The sequence below is a fragment of the Necator americanus genome, chromosome I (assembly GCF_031761385.1).
Source record: "Necator americanus strain Aroian chromosome I, whole genome shotgun sequence".
In the NCBI taxonomy this organism is placed as follows: Eukaryota; Metazoa; Nematoda; class Chromadorea; order Rhabditida; family Ancylostomatidae; genus Necator; species Necator americanus.
Genome location: NC_087371.1, coordinates 1,742,275 through 1,760,039, shown reverse-complemented (window position 1 = coordinate 1,760,039; position 17,765 = coordinate 1,742,275). Strand labels below are relative to the sequence as shown.

Here is a 17,765-nt window from a genome sequence, read left to right as displayed (position 1 = left end):
GAACCGAAGTGGGCACAAAGGTGGCGCGTTCTAAAGCACTTCAGCACTGACTAAGTTTCTCACGCCGTTTTTTCAGGACAACTAGGAAGAACTGGGAGAGGTCACACTCATACTCGTAATCTACACTACTAACTCTATATTTGCCCACAGGGATCCTAATACTGTAAGTTTCGTGATAGGCTGCCTTTAAATTTGCGAAGCAACGCTTAAAGGGATCACCCCGCGAATCTGAGGTGGTACGGATTTTAGGTGGAGTATTCGTATACGGCATAGCAGATTATGGAGAGAGGGTAATTCCGTCCATTTCTTCCTAATTGCCGTAAAAAAACGGTCCGGAAGATTCGGAGCGTGCACAAGGCTGGCGCGCTCCAATCGAACTCGTTGTAGAATATAGCGCGCCGGAACGCTCGAAGCCGTATCTTCCGGGCCGTTTTCTACGACAACTTGGAAGAAATGGACGGAATTACCCCCCTCTCCATAATCTACGATCCTGTATACGAATACTCCACTTGAAATCCGTACCACGTCAGATTCGTGGGGTGATGCCTTTAATTTATTGAGCTAATAATGGGACAACAATCTTTTTTTTTCTCTTTTCAATATTACAGCTTACGTAATGCCTCATAATACTAATCTATTGATTTATTACTAGTTGATCAGGTGAACCAACCAATAGCTGCAGAAGAATCATAAAGAATGGTGTTCTGATGTTCTAATGATGAGCTTATCTTTAACATCCTCCACTATAAAAGCAGTATGGATTCACGGTGTCGTTCATCCCAATACATCAAGGCTTATGGTAGGTGTTGACACTTGTGGGTTGTTCCTACTTCCACAAGGAATATCCTTTCAAAGATCTCTCTGTTCCAGACTTGGTCAACGATGCCATGTTCCATTAATTGGATTCAGCAACCGAATTCAAAAGATCCAAGGTAATGTTGTACTGCGTTGACAGTTCAAGTCCTAGTACAAGTCCAACTGTTCTAGGTATATGGAAGGACGCGGTAAGCGGAAAGGACGGACATTTAAAGTGATTCCGCTGCCGGCAGAAGTAGATCGAACCACGGCGGCCGGGCGGAGCCAGTGGAAAGATGTTGGCAAAGTTAGTTTAATGGTTCTAAGCGAATTCTTGATCTCATCACGGATTTAAAAAGTTATTTCAGAATCAGCAGATTCGCCGGATGTTCATTTCTGGAGGAGTCTCAATGTTCGCTGAAACAATGCGTCCATGTCTTGAAAAACATCACGGACGAGTATTATCGTCGTTTTCTGAAGTGGTTAACAAAAGTATCCCTTTTTGGGATAAGGTACGATCGTTTGGGGTGAGGATGGAATTTCCAGAATAGTTGGGTACGGTAAATCGAAAAAATTTCCTGGTAGCGCGTATTCTGTGCTAAATCTTTGCACTTTCTCGAAATCTAGGATGAACTGGCACCATATTGCCTTGAGGTCCCAGTGCTTTTATCTTCTGGGCTAGAAGGTCCCATGCATATCTTCTGAGAATTCTGAAAGAGCGTTCTCGTCAGCTCAAAAGTTTCGTAGTCAATGAATTCTGGCAACGCTAAATAATCCTCAAAAATGAATAGGTCTTCAGCTTGCCGAAATTGATCGTGAAGGATGGGCAGCTAGAGCTCGTGTGGAGAAAAAAACTGATCATTACATTTATATCCGCAAAGTATGGATTTTTCCATGGATTCAAAAATTAGAAATCAAAGAACAAGTTCACCATCACCTATTACAGGCTCGTGAGAAAGGTTGCAGCGAACGAGAAGTGCTAAGCTTACAGCTTAGCGACTGTGAAAGTGATCCGGATGAACTTCCTGGACAGATTTGCGACGTACAATCAGTGGAGCGTCACATGGTATGGGTCCCTGCCACCTCCACCATCGAAGTCTGCTCTGAACAGAAGTTCTGGATCCTTTAGGAAATGCTGGAACACCCGTCAGAGACAGAAAATCGAACACCACCACCACCAGCACCACCACCACCACCGCCATCCACACGTACTCCACCGCAAATGAATACGAAATCAGAGGAAGAGAATCCGCCCGTTCAGGATACCGGAACTCAACCACAAAAGGACGATGGATCTGTTCGTGCCAGGACGATTGCACCGGCTACCATCCCACATAGAGCGGGTTGGTGAGGGTTACGGGGGCCAAGTGATGCAATAATGCAGAGGAAAATAAAATCTGGAAAAAAATTGTAAAAATGTGTTACAGAGATTCTGTACAACTGGACGCCAGCAGACCGTAATCTTCGTTTCGATAAGGAAACCACGTGGCGTGGAAGTAAGCGTTCGAGACCGTTCTCGTTCAGAACTTCGATAATCTATAATCTTTCCTGATAAGAAAAAAGGAAACGGTTCTATTACAGGAGCGGTGGTCACAAATGAACAGTCACGACGTTATAATCGTTGCACCGGTGGTAGGTTACTCGATTCGATTTCGAATGAATACGAATATGAATATGAATACCTCGAAAAACTTCAGTTTTTTTTCACAGGTTTCCGTGACGCTGCGCTTATTCAAGGAAGTCAATGGTGAAGACTTTATTTTCCCGCATAAATTGCAAAATATGGACGAGAGAAAATTGATAGCTCTTGTACATTAAAAAATAAATGTTTGAGAGCATTTTTCGGTGTTTTAAATTTAGTAAAAAAGAAAGAAAATTCACAAAGATGTAGAGGCCATTAAAAAATCAGGGTTGATGAAAATACAACAGGAAAGACTTTGTAACAGTGCAGAATAACGTAAGTGGTTACGTTCAAACACTTGCTTATCACTCCTATTATCCTCCTACGATGTACCTGAGAACGTGTCATGTATGCGTATGCACAGGGATATGCGCCTCGCCCGTGAAGAAGTGGACAACCAACGGGGTGCTGACACTGTCGCTCCCGCTCGCCGAAAGACGTGACGCATATGCTTGGCTTCGCGGATGTGACACCTTACAGGGTGCCGTGCAATTGCGCAAGCGGTTGTGTTCAAAATAAGGCGATGCGATGGTTGCTGGACACTGAAATGAGGGTCCCACCACGAAAGCAACCGTCCTCACAAATTTCCAGCCCTAACATGTTAAAGCAAGTCTGAACAGGTGCTACTCCGTTCCTCCTCCCTCTCTTCTTCTCCCTGCTATTCTTTGTTGCTCTGCGGCTATAGTCGGCGTCGAGCGTGTTGTGCGCCGGCGCGTGATGCGCTGCGTTCTGAGAGCACTTGAAAGCTCGCCTTCCACCACTTGCTTTTGATAGTTCTTCCTTCTTTTTCCGTGTTTTTATATTTATTTATTTTATTTATAATCGACTTGATCTCGCCACCCTATCAATCGATATTCCAATCGATCTGCGAGTGCAGACTGACGGAGTGTTAGTTGCCGCTTTCGCCAAGGGACGTAATGCGTCAGGTTGACACATTACGTTCAGTGGCGACCGTATGTCTTGTTGCTAAACCTTCTTACATTCCCTACGATGAATATGAAGTATTTTTGAATGTTTATTAAAGGACGAGTACATTTTTGAGCACATAGCAGACTGAAAGGTGACGCGCATCTCAGTAGTTCCTCTTCTTGTGGAAAGGCATTCCTAACGAACGATGCATAGTGTCCGCGAAGTGTGCAGTGTCTGTAAATGCAGAAATTTTGGGTCCCAGTCATAAATTTGTAGGATAAAAAAACTTTCTGATCAAGTACCTTTGCTGCCAGTACGAATAATATTGCGAAGTTCAAGTCGTGGAGTATGATAGATAGGATGCTGAATGCTTTTTTTCGTTAAATTTAGAAAATGAAATTTTTGGGAGTTTTGGGAAAAAGTCTGGGAAAGTTGTGGAAATCGCTCTGGAAAAATTCTGGAAAATACACAGAATAGGTTGAAAATAAGCTCACAATCGATGGTGTAATTGAAGTATAAATCGGTCCATTCGAAAAAGCAATCGGATGCGGCAACGCTGGTGCTGCGTGAACAATAGGAACACCAGCCATAGGTCCTAAACACAACGAAAAGTCATTTGAGACGTCAGGGCAAAATCCAGCATTTTTCTGGATAGCATCACTTCTTTTTGAATGTGGTGAAATGAACCAAATATGTATTATTACTCAATTTTCTAACATATATTTTTGTTATTTGTTCCTTGTGTGCTCCATTCTTACATACATGGATAACTTTGAAATAAATAAATAAATAAATAAGTAAATAAAATGTTTAAAAATCAACTTTGGTTGCTGAATTCCCACCTTCTATTGTAAGCAAATAAAAATGGCATGTTCACCTATTTTTTCATACACAGAAAAAAAAGTCCCCTATTGAAATACTATGACTAGCCATGAGAGTAGTTGAATAAAAGGTTCTAAAAATTAATGTCCTTAATTTTCATTCCTTAGAAAACAATTCTTCCAAATTCCTAGCACGAGATTTCTCTAATAAAAGGTATATTTATGTTGTTGTAATTTTTCTTGTTCATAATTCACCTTGTTATGGAATTAGTTTTTCTTTATTTCTTCAAAACTCCTTATTTTGTCTTAAATTTGTTATTAAATATTCAAAGCCAATTAAAGTTAACTACTAATTAATGTAAATTACTCACTTAATTGTAATTGTAATTGTTCTTGAACAAAATGCTGGCACTTACCATAATAACCTCCGTACGGATACATTGCGAAGCACCTGAAAATATTCATTCTTTAATTTATTTCGCTTTAAAAAGCTCGCTCTCGCTCTAAAAAAAATATCCTATTTTTTAAAATAGGATATAACTTTGAATCAATCTACATCCAATTCTAAAGGGAAAAATTTCTTCGGAATCTTTGAATGTTAATTTATTGCAGCGTTAAGATGAGTATGATGTAGCAAAATAGTTCAAAATACGACCTTCGACCTTATTGTGAACTTTCCTGACTATTGATCGGTCTAGCGTAAAGATGAGAGCGAAAAATTAGAAACGTTATGTGTAGAGAAAACACAACGAACACTCATAGAAATCTAAACCTAATCCTAGGCATACTGTAGTTTTTAAAGTATGCGTGACTGAGATCCAGAGAGTTCAAAATCGCATAAATGCGTGTCAATTCGTAAAATCCCACAGGAACTTTCACAGGTGCACGAGGATCAGTGCGATTTTTTCGCTCGTGTATAAATCCAATGAGAAGAACGCAAAACCAATTGAAAATTTTTCAATTTTCAATTTTCATATGGGTTCATATCTCTGTAACTTCTTCACGACTTGCAAAATCTAAAATGTCCATCTACAAAACGGCGGAGAGGTTTAAAAGAATTTTACTTATCTGTTTATTTATTTGCTTACTTGTATCATCCAAAATTTTACTTATCTATTTATTTATTTGCTTATTTGTATCATCCAATTGATGCGAATAGATTATCGAGTAGAAATAGTCAAACTAACAATTCATTTCATTTAAAGTTTTCATCCTACCTTGGCTGGGACTACAGTGCAAAAACAACTCTAGGAATTTTTCATACAGTAACTTTGAACATTTTAAAGTACCTGACTCTACCTTTGGCTGATGGCAAGAAGAAGCACGAAGAAGAAGTGAGCAGGGTTCATCGTGACTGATGCTACCATCAGCATCAAAACTCTTCCATTTATACCGAAGTCAATTCGATAACCTTTCGTTCGATTGCTTTAAGGCAAAAAGTCAATTGAGAGACGATGAGAAGTGGCACCAAAAGTGGTGTTTTTATGCGAAAACGATTTAATCGAAGCATACTGAAAACAAGGAGGAACTAAGGAGGAACTAGATTTTATAGTTTTTCTAATGTCTACTACCTCAAAGAAAAGTGTGAAGAGATGTTTCCCTATTCTTTTTTCTTCTCATGAATTCTTTTCAGTCAAAAATGTCAAGCACTTCAAACAGCGATGATTTCCAAGGAATCTTCAATGAAATAGAGATAACATTTTTTGTGGTTTTCATTTTCATGGTTTTTTTTTTGTTTCTATGTAGCCATCCTCAAACATCAATATTTCGTTTTTCGTTACTCTCAACTTGAAAAAAAAAACACTAAAGAAGAAATCGACTTTTATAAAATAGAAGTAAATAAATAGATAGATTGATAAATAAATAAATAAATAAACAATACAATACTCTGTAACCTTTTTAGTGCTTGGAAAAAATAAACAGAAATCCCGGAGACTAACCGAGCAACACATTTTAGTGCCATTTATGAAAATTGAAGACGAACTTATGTAAACATCTAAAATATTTGAGACTTTTTTATGTTGAGAGTTAGAGGTTAAAGTTTAGAAGAACTCTCCAATCGTTTCACCTCCAATGAACAATCAATAGCAATATTATTTTGATGTAGATCATTGATCAATAGGTCAAGAATATCCCTAGTACTTCACGACAGCAACAATCACGTGATCAACCGCATGAACGCATCGGCCTAACAAATCCAAAAATTCCCTTCTAACTAATCTTATCCTATGGTTTGTGTGAAGTGTTTGGAAACGATCGATTTCAAATCATATAAATTCCTTTTCGACATTGTTTCTCGTCTTTTTGAGGTCAAAATGCTTTTCTACCGCTCCACCGATCTTTTCAACAATCCCGGATGCTTCTACGATCATCTCCCCTATGCAATGATGCAAGAATCTAAGCTCTAACTTTTTCAGATTGTTTATTCCTGTGATCTTTGCGAAAGGCATGTTCAAAATAATACTTTCCACTTGTGTTTCTTTTAGTTATACTTTCTTTAAAGATAGTAAGAATCCGGCATTTTATGGCACCATGCAAATAGCTAATTTGTTCTAAAAGTGTTTTTCCTGTTATGTGAAGATTCATCTGAACTTTGACTCATAGTTTTAATGAAAGTTTTCTGTCCGCGAACAAACGGTCAAAAATCAATAAAGTTCCACTAGCGGTCTGTTCAAATAAAACTACTGAATAGGCTGCTGGAGAAACCGGCGCGAGCACAAAGATGTACGTTTTAATGTATCTTGTCGTTCCCCACGATATTTTTCAATACGAATTGAAGGAATTGAGCTTGGCTATGCTCATCCACTGTTCCACCCATCCTGCAGTTGCTGATCAATTTGCTCAAGCGGGTGCGAGAAATACTTCCATTTCTCTCAAATAAGGGTCGTCCAGTGGCTTCTCTTTTTGCGAGGGACGCAAAAAGAATCGTATCTTTCTTTTAACGGCTTCGTAAAGAGGTCTGACCAACGAGTCCCCTGTCTTCCTGGGTGCGTTTGCTGTCGTACACTATCCAGTCGCTCACAACTCTCGTCCAACGATTATCGTTGAAACGCATAACTTCCCCCCCCCCCATATTTTACCTTACTTTGCATATGCGGGAGCGTCTCTGATCTTTCAATCGATGACGTTGGAATGAACTTCGAATCACTTTTTTCATTTTCGTAAAGCATAATACTCCTAACATCACCCTCCAGTCGCCCGTTCTATGACGCTGAGCGAATCTTTCTCTTCCTGCTTTCAGATCGTCCATGTTTCTGAGCCGTAGGTAAAAGTAGGAAGAACGGTGGTGTTGAATAGGTGAGCACAGAGCAGGATGTTCTTAGTCCTCTCCACTACACCCTCGATGCTCCTAAATGCTTCCCATGAAGCTCTTTTCCTTCTGCCCAACTCGGAGGTTAGGTCGTTCATCATGTTGATATCCCTATCTAGATGTACATAGCTGGAGGATTCGGATATATTCGTTACGTTGGGCATGAATGGAGCATTAGAAACCTATCCGTTCCTCATAAGCATCGTCTTGTCCGGGTTCAGCTGAAGACTGATCTTTATATACGTTTCATGATAAAACAAGACCACAAACATCGTCAGTTTCATGATATGCTGCCTTTGACGTGAACGAGACAGCTAATAAAATCAAGGAAGAGACAACCATCGCAATTATTTCCATTGGAGAAGCTCTGTTCTATTTATTTGATAGCTCAGCGGTAAGTTAAGACAGTGTGCATAACAACAACATCAGAAACGTTCTGGTTTGATTCATATTTAACTCATGCCACCATAGTAAGCGGTTTCTGTTATAGTACTAGATATTTGTGAGTTAATTTTTTATTAACGAAATTGAACTACTTTTGAAAGTTACACACATTAAGCTTCTCCTTTATGACTACCATGTTAATTTTGTCCCGTTAGCAGTCATCGTAATCATTGATTGATGCCGCCAGTGATCTTCAGCCTGATGAGCAACGTACCATAAAACTGAAATGCTAAGGACCAAATGTAATTCCTCCGGAAAACCACAGAAACTAGGTCGATTTCACAAAACTCTATCCTGTTCACTGCATAATTTTTCAGGAACACCGCCTATTTTTGAGCTATCAAATAAAATTCCCAGAGAGCAGATTTACAATATCTTACTGTGAAAATGCCGTAAAACTACGCCAAAAACCTCAACATCAAATGATAAATGTTTCGCTCGGACTGGTTCCCCTGACAGAACTTTTCTTCTTCCAATTTTCACTTGATTACCAGGGATTGCTTTAGACTTTTTTTCAAATTGACCTGAATCTCGGTGAGGCTGCGTAAGCGGCGCCGTAGAGCGAGTGGTTGGAAGGGAACCCTCAGTAGCTTTACTCGTCCGTGTTGCTATGCGGGTAATGCTACCGATGGTCCTACCACGATTCCACCAGCTCGCTCTACCGCGCCGCCTCGAGCACAGCCGCTTACGCTACGGCACCGAGGTTCGGGTCGTTTGAACTGGCCATATCATTGTCGGTAATATCGTATACAAACTGGACTTTACAGACAAGATGGAGTGGATAATTCTTTTGGTAATTCTTCTGGTAGTCTTGATCTCTGTTGTACTTATATCATTAGCATGGAAAGTATGTCGTAGAGTGAGCGAGGTATGTATGAAAAAGCGTTGCAAACACATTATAAACAAACTGTTCACTGCACAACTCTATACCTCTGCCTTCCAGAATAAAGAACATAATCAGGTGTCTCTAAATTTTCCGCTACCTCCACCTACAGGAGGATCTGATATCATCATGGACGATACACAGTACGATGCACCAGTGCGCGTATTTAGAGAACATGAGAATGGTGATAATCATTTTGATGATTTTGGTGACTTTCTTCGTTGAATACTGATGAATTCTGATAGTTAGTGTTCAGAATATAAAAGTAATGAAGATTATGGAGTTGAAAAGAGTGAGGATTACGTAGCTAATGCACCTTCTACAACGAGTAAAACCAAACAGCTTACGGATGATCATGGAGTGAAAGAGAAAAAGTAATTGCAGATTCTTCACAACTGGTTATTCCTTAAAACCTAAGTTAATACATTTGCCGTGTACAGTATCCAACTCGGTTGAAGCCATTCATCCGCTCCAATGACGGCATTGATGCCCGTTCTCTTTGACGTACCAATCGATCGATGCTACATATCTCGGCGCATCACTGCCTGCCGCAGTCGCGTGCGCATCGCGTCGGCACGATCGGTTGAACGCGTTTGGTGGCGACTATGGCGGCCAACCAGCTGTCTAATAGCTGAAAATCAGAAATTAAGCGATCTTTCAGTAACTTTACGTAGAATAAAGGGCGCTGTGTGCTTCGAGGGAAGGGGATCAGCGAGAAGATCAACGCGGTTGTCCGCAGTTCACGCACTTCCTGGTTTTCCACAGGGGGCCACCATCAGTGAACCAAGCATCGAAATCCTCACCTGACACTCATCCGAGTTCTGCGCATGAAATATATGTGGAAGAATAGTGGAGCGAAATTAGATTTTCCGCCACTTCGATATCCGTTTCCTGAAATCTGAAGCTAAATGAATACTACAGTAAAGTAAGTAAGTTTACGAAAAAAAAAACAGTAAAGGCTTGGATGTCACTATTTCGCAATAGCCGGTTTTGTGTGCAGAATGGCGAGCTACCGGAGCTACCGTAACGGAATGTTACACACAGAGCTCGCTTATGCGAAATAATTATGCCTGACTTCCCACGTTCCTCCAACATGCACACAGCGCCGAAAAAAGTAGTAGATATTACTTTATTCTCCTTGATTTATTTATTTATTTACTTGTCATTTATCTACTTGTTTATTATTATTTATTTCCATCTATTTATTTAGTTAATTCCTTTGTGTAGCTTGCCCTCTTGTTCTAGAGTTCCTTGCTTCCTTTTCGAAGCACCACCACCGTATGAGGAAGTTGAGGGTCAAAATATAGCAGAATCTGGAGAACGTAGAAGAATGGTTTGCATAAAAATGCCCGACTTACCCATAGTCAGTTTATTTTTTTCTTAACCTCACTTAGCATATTCGCTTAGGAGAATGAGGTTGTAGCGAAAAATTGGCGATACGCAAATCGTTGAAATGAGAGGCGAAGCGAGGGGCGAAGCGCCGACTCAAAGCTCAGACACAAGAACTGCGCCAAGTCAGTCAATGTCGAAGAGTCGGTCAGCTGTGGAACCGCGGTTGCAGAAAGAGTCCAGGACTCAGCCAACTGTGGAAGGCACCGTGGAACATCCGGCAAGTTCCCCTACCAGTATCTGTTCATCTTAAAGGAAAATTAAAAGTTAGTTCAGCGCACAATGTCGAACCGATCACCTCACGCTGCTTCAAATGTGCATGCTGTAGCCAAAAATAAAGGTAAGATGGGGTTACTGGGATATTCTAAGAACAAATGCAATAAATTCCAGAGAAAAAGAATAAGAAATCAACACCCAAGTCAGCCAAGTCAAGTGCACAAGAAAAGAATAAGAGCCCATCTAACGCAAGCACAAGTAGTGTTGAAACTTTGAGTGGGCCGAAGAAAAAATAATATTGAAGGACCTTTACATATTGTTTGTTGTGAAAATCAACTCAATAAAATCTAGGAACTTGTTAGAATAATGTTGGCACACCAAAATAAAAATAAAATAAGGATTTCGAATAGGGTCAAAACGACATGAAGCATGGTGCAGTTCCGCAAGCAGCTGTGCTCGAAGCGGCGTGGTACAGCGTAGCAGTTGGGATCAACGTGGGACCAACGCGAATTGCAGTGATGGATTGTGCTAGCGGTGGTCCTCACTCGATTTTAACCGTTAGGCTCTTCCGCGCCCGTTCGAACACAGCCGCTTACGCAACCGCGTCGAGCTTCATTCCGTTTTAACCCGATTATGTTTCCAAGGATACACTATTCTTGCCATAGTTTACACTTTTTTATCCCCTTCTCAGAAGTGGAAATTCCTAGTGTTAAGAACGAAACTCGCAGTCGGGAGATAATGATGAAGATACAAACTGGAACAGAATGAAATCACATTTTCTTCGATATCCGAACTTCTTATACCATCAATTTCTAGATCTTTTTTTCCAAATTCTGAATGTTCTCCTCTCCGTGCCCTGACAAGATATTATACTCTAAGCATATCACGATAAGTTTTATGCAGTATAGTCGGGTCAAAACGACATGAAACACGGACATTTGCGCAAGCGGCTGCGCTCAAAGCGGAGCGGTGGAGCGTAGCGGTTGGGATCGTGTAAGGATCCACGCTACCGCCACACACCTCTGCAGTTCGCCATGGTCCCACCTCGATTCCAACTGCTGTTTCCACCGCACCGCTTCCGAGTGCGACCGTTTGCGCAACGGTCCGTGCTTCATGTCGTTTTGACCCAACTATAGATTCTCGAGAAATAATTGGCCAAGATGGAGAAATATTTCCTTATCCTATCTTTACTTACTTATTTTTTTAAAATTATTTGCGCCCGCTCGACCAGTTCGAAGATCAACGGGAGTCAAGGGGGGATCAAGGTGAAGGTGCTCATATTTTTAGCAATTGTAGTTTATTGCAGTGTAACTACACGACCAGTTGAGGCCGCTCTTGAAACTATCAAAATATCCTCCGCAGCCTTTATTTCTCTCGCCTTTTTTTCTTCCTCTTTTCTTTTTCTCTTTCTCTCTCTCTCTCTCTATCTCTCTCTTTCGGCTTTTCTCTTTCTTCCTTCATTCCCAGTCATGAAAATCCACGCCCACGGATTCTGCAGAAGATAAACTATTAGCCGCCTCCTACGAAGATTTATTGATGTCTGTTTACTAAAAATGAGGGCTGATAAACAAGTTACGTGAAGTTTGTTCCAGGAAATGTGCTAATGCATGGATCATTCACTTGCGTTCCTAGCGCATCCGTAGTAGACGTTCTTTCCCTGGCTAGGACAGTTCTCAGTTTTCTTTGCGCTCTTTGTTTTTCTCCCTTTTCTGCAGTCCCTCCATGATCGGTTCAACTGGCTCGATCGATTCCACTGGCGATTACTGACGCCTGATGGTCAATGTCCTGATATCTGGACCAAGTCTCCACTTCTGCATTCCGGTTTTTGTGGCACCTAGTGAGCACACTATCAGCGTATCGTTCATCTGCTAATAAATATTTGAAGGCATCACCCCACGAATCTGAGGTGGTGCAGATTTCAGGTGGAGTATTCGTATACGGGATGGGAGACTATGGAGAGGGGGGTGATTCCGTCAGTTTCTTCCTAATTGCTCAAAAAAACAGCCCGGAAGATGCGGCGCCGCACAAGGCTTGCACGCTCCTGTCGAATTCCCTGTAGAAAAAAGTGCGCCAGAACGACTGAAGCCGTATCTTCTGGGCCGTTTTTTTACGACAATTAGGAAGAAGTGGACGGAATCACCCCCCCTCTCTATAGTCTCCCATCCCGTATACGAATACCCCACCTGAAATCCGTACCACCTCAGATTCGTGGAGTGATGTCTTTAACCACTGAAATACCGTACACTAGGGCGCAAGTCCAAGCACATCATCTCTTTAGTGGAAAAGAAGGAAACCATTATTTCCTTCGCACAGATACAGTCGAAATGAGGAGAGGAGAACAAAAAAAAAATGACGGGGAGGTTATAATCATGTCACTTTCACGGAGAAAAAGTGCCCGCTAATTAAGTAGAAAAAAAAAACACCAGAGACCACTGCAAAAGTCAAGTACAAATCCAAAGTTTCATTCGAAGCAATCCATAAAGATTTTCGTGACCGGGTGGAGTAGTGCCACAGGAAAATGACCAGTTCGATAATCTAGGAGCCACACTATGTCAGTGTAGTCACTTCTTCTCGAAAAATCTCACAAACTAGATCAAATTTCTCTTCGATCTGTTCTGATCTATCCATATCTACCTTGTTCCCCAAGAAACCACCCGCGTCTCCAACTGGGTTTCTGAAATCTGACGTGGACTTAATTGTTTTCCGCAATAGCACTTAATACATTGAAATGTGCGATTTCGGGATTGACGACCTTCGGTGGGGTCGGACTAATCCAGTATTTAGTTTTAGATTGTACAGACGATGGTTGAATATCCTGTTGTTTTTCGCTGTTCGGAATGTACGATTGAACAACGTGAGTTCTCCTTTCCTCATCGAGAAATTTATAATTAGTAGTTTTTTTTTTGTTTCTGATGGAGCATTTAATTAGTTGGAGATGACATTGGTCAGAATTCGAAATGAAGACAAGTTTTTTTCTTGCTTACTTCATTTCCCAGCATTTCTAGCAAGTCTCGAGCTCTTGGAAAGTCACATATGGAGCAGACATCTGCACAATTTCCCGTTCAGTTGTGCAGTGTGTGGATTTCCTGCCATAGCGCACAACTCACTAGTTGCACACTACAAGCAGGCACATTCTCCAGATAAGGTTTGTCTATTCTTTTCGGGCATTGAGTTGAGTTCCTATGAAGGTCAGATCAGATCTAATAACTTGGACTTTTGGAGTTGTTATGCATGAGTGTTAGATACGTTTGTTTTTTCAGCCAGTTGAATTCCAAAGAAAAATGCATGACGAAGTTCGGTTACGGGACATTATTGCAAATTCCATTGTTGTTCCAGTGTATGAAGAAGAGGAAATTTACGAGCAAGAACAACAACAGGTATTATTCGAGTTTTTTCTTTCATTTTTGTAATTTGTTCCCTGGCAAATCCCTGGCAATAGTACTTTTCATACTGTCCTCATTCCTTCAATCTCCCCGGATTGTTTCTCATTCTCTTCACTTTTTTTTAACTTTTTGCTTCTTTTTATAATTAATAGGTCAGTATTCAAAGGCATACAGAATCCACAAAATTACAAGATACAGCGCAAAGACGCATCAAGGGACGTAATCTTTCGTTTCATATATACTGTGCTATTTTATTTATCTTTATCACACTTGTATAGCAAGGATACGTTACGTTCACGTACATATGTGCACAAAAACCCACAGATTGCTGAGAAAACGTGTCAAGAACATCATTTATTCCTAGATAATTCGTGAAAGGATATCAGTCGGAAGACATCGACTGTATATATTTCAAGTTAAAGAGTCCAAATGATGTGCTTCCACTTGACTGTACTGTATACACTTCCAGGGCGCCCAGACAAACCTCCAACATCGTGAGCTGAACGTGAAGCAAATGGATTCACGTTCAAGAGAGCCGGAAGCTGTACCGGTTGCAGTTACGGAAGATCAGCAACCTTTGGAAGTTATTGACGTCTCACAGGGGGAAGAAACCTTGCAATTATCTGTTGTTAACGATTCGAGCAATTCTGTTGGTATGCCTTTGTTGGAACAAGATATCTCTATGGGAAATGGTGTACGTTTGTTTTCTTTTCATCTTTTCGAGTTCTTTAGTTTTTTGGCTGTAATTTTCGAACGTTTCAGATGATGGACGGTCTAGAAATGTTTGTACAAGGAGACGGAAGGTATCAAAAGGTAATCTAATCCAGGGTCAACAATTTCTTCTCACTTTAATTCCTTGGTGCTTTGGAAATATTGTTTCCTTTAAGGTTGGCATGTATCAAAACGGTGAAGATGGGCTGGATATTGAAGTTGTCGAAGATCAGGAAATTCTGGATGAGCAACATATGGTGCAAATTACACCTGCTTCTAAATATATGCATCAGTTCTAGTTTTCATATTTATTGCAGTCGAGAGGCACACAAATGGTCCATATCGATGAAAATGGTGCCACTTACGAAATTTATGACGGAGAAGAAGGAGGGACACTATTAATTGAGGGTGCACCTTATGATTTTCAAAATATCCAGGATGATAATGTTTATATTGAAGAAGCTGTAGCATCCACTGTAAGTTTTCGCGTTTATTACGTGCAGCTCTATTAAATTCCTGTAGTTCTGTTTTTTTTTCAGTCGAAATCCGCCAGTGATGTTCGTATGCGCTTAGCGAAACAGCGTCACATCGATTTTGTTGTCAATAAGGTCGCTCGAAGAAGTAACGGTCGATTAAAGAGGCCACTAACCATTTATGAATGTGAAGATTGTGGAAAGATCATTCGTGTCAGTTTTTTTATTCATTTTTCTTTTCTTTTTTCCTTCGACTTCCGCACATTAGAGAAAACTGTCTGGGAACTCTTTTTGAGTTATAAAGATCCGCACTATAAAAATATAGAGGTTCCACAGTGCAAAAATGTACTTTTGGAAATGGCTAAATGGAGGTGGTTTTACTTTAATCTGTGCAAATCCTATTCGCAAATGTGCTGAGGTTAGATAGTGGAGTATTGATAGTGAGTGATATTTCACGAAGTTGGGATCGGCTTTATACCTTTATGTTGAGGTTTCTGGAACCATTTTCAATGATTTTCCTGTCAAGATGAAGTTATTTTTCCGTTTTTGAACGCAATATCTTGTTCTTTTCACGGATCTTCACAGCTTTTTGTCGATCTTTTTCTTCAGAATGCTTTTGAAGGTTCTTTCGCAACGTATGAGAAATAAGATTCTATCAATGAATAAGTGGACATATGTTCTAGTATCCTTCGAAAATCGAAGAGCATCGACGTTCTCACACCGGCGCAAAACCGCACCAGTGCCCACACTGCGGTCAACGATTTTCACAAAAAGGCGGCCTTACTTGTCACATACGGCTTCATACGGGTAAGTGTTACCTTACATATATCCAATAGAAACAAATGCAAGTTGTTATTTAGTATCATGGTTTATTTGAGGTGAGCGACCCTATACTTGTACATGGGACTGCGGCAAATCTTTCCACTCTAACTCAGCATTAAAAATGCATGAAAGAACTCACAAGTAAGTCCTGGTCTTGTTTTAAATAGTATTTTTTCCCATATCCATCGATTTCTTACATTATACAATTTTAGTGGTGAACGAAACCATTCTTGTGGCATATGCGGAAAGTTGTTTTCTAAACGTTCGCATTGTCAACGACATGAAATGGTAAGCTTATTTATTTGAATGTTAGTGAGCGAATCTTATTTTATTCGACACCTTTCCTTATTGGACTTTCTTCGTGTGAATTTCCTTTGTTCCTATCTTTTTTGTAACTTGTAGTTAGATTTCGTTATTGTATTTTCATAGAGCGTCCACCCACGCGAAGCCGCTCGTCGTGCTGCGCATTTCGGGCTGGCTGCTGCCGGTGCCGATGAGGCTAGGTTGCGGGACGTAGTACATGGAGTGATTGAGGAAGTACGCATAGAAAGATCTCTGAAAAACGAGTTGAAGGACTAAAATCCTAAACTAAATTTAAGAAAGAGAAAGTTTCTTTTATTCATGCTTTTATTTGTATAGTTTTTCCTCTTTTTTTCTCTTTGTTTATAGGTAAATAGTTTTTCGTATGCATTAGTCTTCCATGTACTGACTCATGTTGTTAGATTAGTGAATGTTTCATGTTTCATTGTTTTTTTAGGCTGTTATATTTGAAATAAGGAATCCAAAATGTTTCCTGCTCCATTTGTTAGTAAGCTATACTGGTTTTTTTTGTATATGGACCTCTGCTTCTATTGTGACTTTCTTGTAAATAGCCATTATTATAGTATCTTGACTTTGTTCTAGCTCTTTATTAAGTCTCTTTATTGACTGAGTCTGTAAGTTGTTCAGGAAGTAGTCGTTTCACGGTGGGTCAAGAAGCTTCTTAATAGTTTTGGCGCTTCTGTATATAGCGTGTGCCTGATAATTCTAATTTTTCTCTAATATGATTGGTTTATGTGCATGTTTAAAGAGCTTATAAAACATTTTAAGTTATTTATGATTGATTTTCTTCCTTACAAGAAAAAGATCTATGTAAATCGAATCTGGAGTGATGAATGGATAATAATGTAGAATGCATCCTGTAATATACACATCCAGTAGCTTTCCTACAGAATCCTTTGCAGAAACATGAAATTTGAAGAGAAATTGCGAGGAGATCTCGGACCAATTAATTTAATTATGGAATAAATGAGATTCTACAAATAAAGGCAAAGTGAGTTTTAATGCGATTGCGTGAGCGGTAACGATTGTGATGGGACCTTTCCATGTCCCAGTCGCTCTGCGGAGATGAGCGCTAGTTTACGCAATCACACTACAACAAACATAAAATTCCTTTCACTCGATAGTAAAGAACAAATGGAATCACTGAACATTACGATAAATTAGGATTTATTAGATTATTAGGTTTAGACAACTACGCACTTTATTTCAAACAAAAAATGCATGCGTTTAGCAGTTACTGTATAACTGTATACCTTCTAAAAGTGTAAAGTGCTGAGTCACGGATACAGAAAGAAAGAAGAAAGAGCAGAAATAATACACAAAACAGGAATACACAAGGTGTGAGTTCAGGAACGCTCCAATCAATCCTTAAAAATGAACTCGAGAAACAACTAGAACGATAGTTTGATCAAGATTTAGGAAAAAAAATCGTAGACAGGTACCCAATCCAAATCCTAGAACTACCAGGAGACGTGGAAGTCGAGAATATGCGGGTATTTGCAAGCCAAATGACGTCATCATTCAAATAATATTGAAATGAAACAGAACTGGGAATTACTAACTAGTACAATTCTACACGATTTAGCTACAAGTATCAATTTATATGA

General features: G+C 40.0%; 3 protein-coding genes across 6 annotated transcripts; 2 read left to right on the top strand and 1 right to left on the bottom strand.

The window, feature by feature from the left end:
* Positions 1-715: 715 nt before the first annotated feature.
* Positions 716-2,919, top strand: RB195_004208 (uncharacterized protein; the record flags this gene model as incomplete). 2 transcript variants are annotated; one of them, XM_064180647.1, is made up of 11 exons in its annotated part: positions 719-799; positions 871-932; positions 988-1,102; positions 1,164-1,307; positions 1,595-1,675; positions 1,742-1,861; positions 1,925-2,138; positions 2,223-2,291; positions 2,377-2,427; positions 2,506-2,542; positions 2,841-2,919. In XM_064180647.1, 11 exons carry the CDS (start codon positions 719-721, stop codon positions 2,917-2,919), a joined length of 1,053 nt encoding a protein of 350 aa, XP_064033223.1. The 2 variants fall into 2 exon arrangements, with proteins under 2 accessions (XP_064033224.1, XP_064033223.1); XM_064180646.1 differs by lacking the exon at positions 2,841-2,919 and having other exon boundaries at positions 716-799; positions 2,506-2,546.
* Positions 2,920-3,548: 629 nt separating this feature from the next.
* Positions 3,549-5,579, bottom strand: RB195_004207 (uncharacterized protein; the record flags this gene model as incomplete). Its single annotated transcript, XM_064180630.1, has 5 exons — positions 3,549-3,619; positions 3,688-3,748; positions 3,880-3,980; positions 4,623-4,657; positions 5,506-5,579. The coding sequence occupies 5 exons, from the start codon at positions 5,577-5,579 to the stop codon at positions 3,549-3,551; spliced, it is 342 nt and encodes a 113-aa protein (XP_064033222.1).
* A 3,153-nt stretch (positions 5,580-8,732) lies between these two features.
* RB195_004206 (uncharacterized protein) lies at positions 8,733-16,416 on the top strand (the record flags this gene model as incomplete). 3 transcript variants are annotated; one of them, XM_064180618.1, is made up of 14 exons in its annotated part: positions 8,733-8,828; positions 8,904-9,027; positions 9,100-9,217; positions 13,515-13,593; positions 13,709-13,825; positions 14,301-14,525; positions 14,594-14,644; positions 14,719-14,799; positions 14,860-15,018; positions 15,082-15,228; positions 15,699-15,822; positions 15,894-15,978; positions 16,050-16,125; positions 16,267-16,416. In XM_064180618.1, 14 exons carry the CDS (start codon positions 8,733-8,735, stop codon positions 16,414-16,416), a joined length of 1,632 nt encoding a protein of 543 aa, XP_064033219.1. The 3 variants fall into 3 exon arrangements, with proteins under 3 accessions (XP_064033219.1, XP_064033221.1, XP_064033220.1); XM_064180616.1 differs by lacking the exons at positions 8,733-8,828; positions 8,904-9,027; positions 9,100-9,217 and adding an exon at positions 13,251-13,302 and having other exon boundaries at positions 13,454-13,593; XM_064180617.1 differs by lacking the exons at positions 13,515-13,593; positions 13,709-13,825; positions 14,301-14,525; ... (6 more) ...; positions 16,050-16,125; positions 16,267-16,416 and adding exons at positions 10,089-10,206; positions 10,267-10,452; positions 10,509-10,572; positions 10,623-10,744.
* Between the last annotated feature and the right edge of the window lie 1,349 nt (positions 16,417-17,765).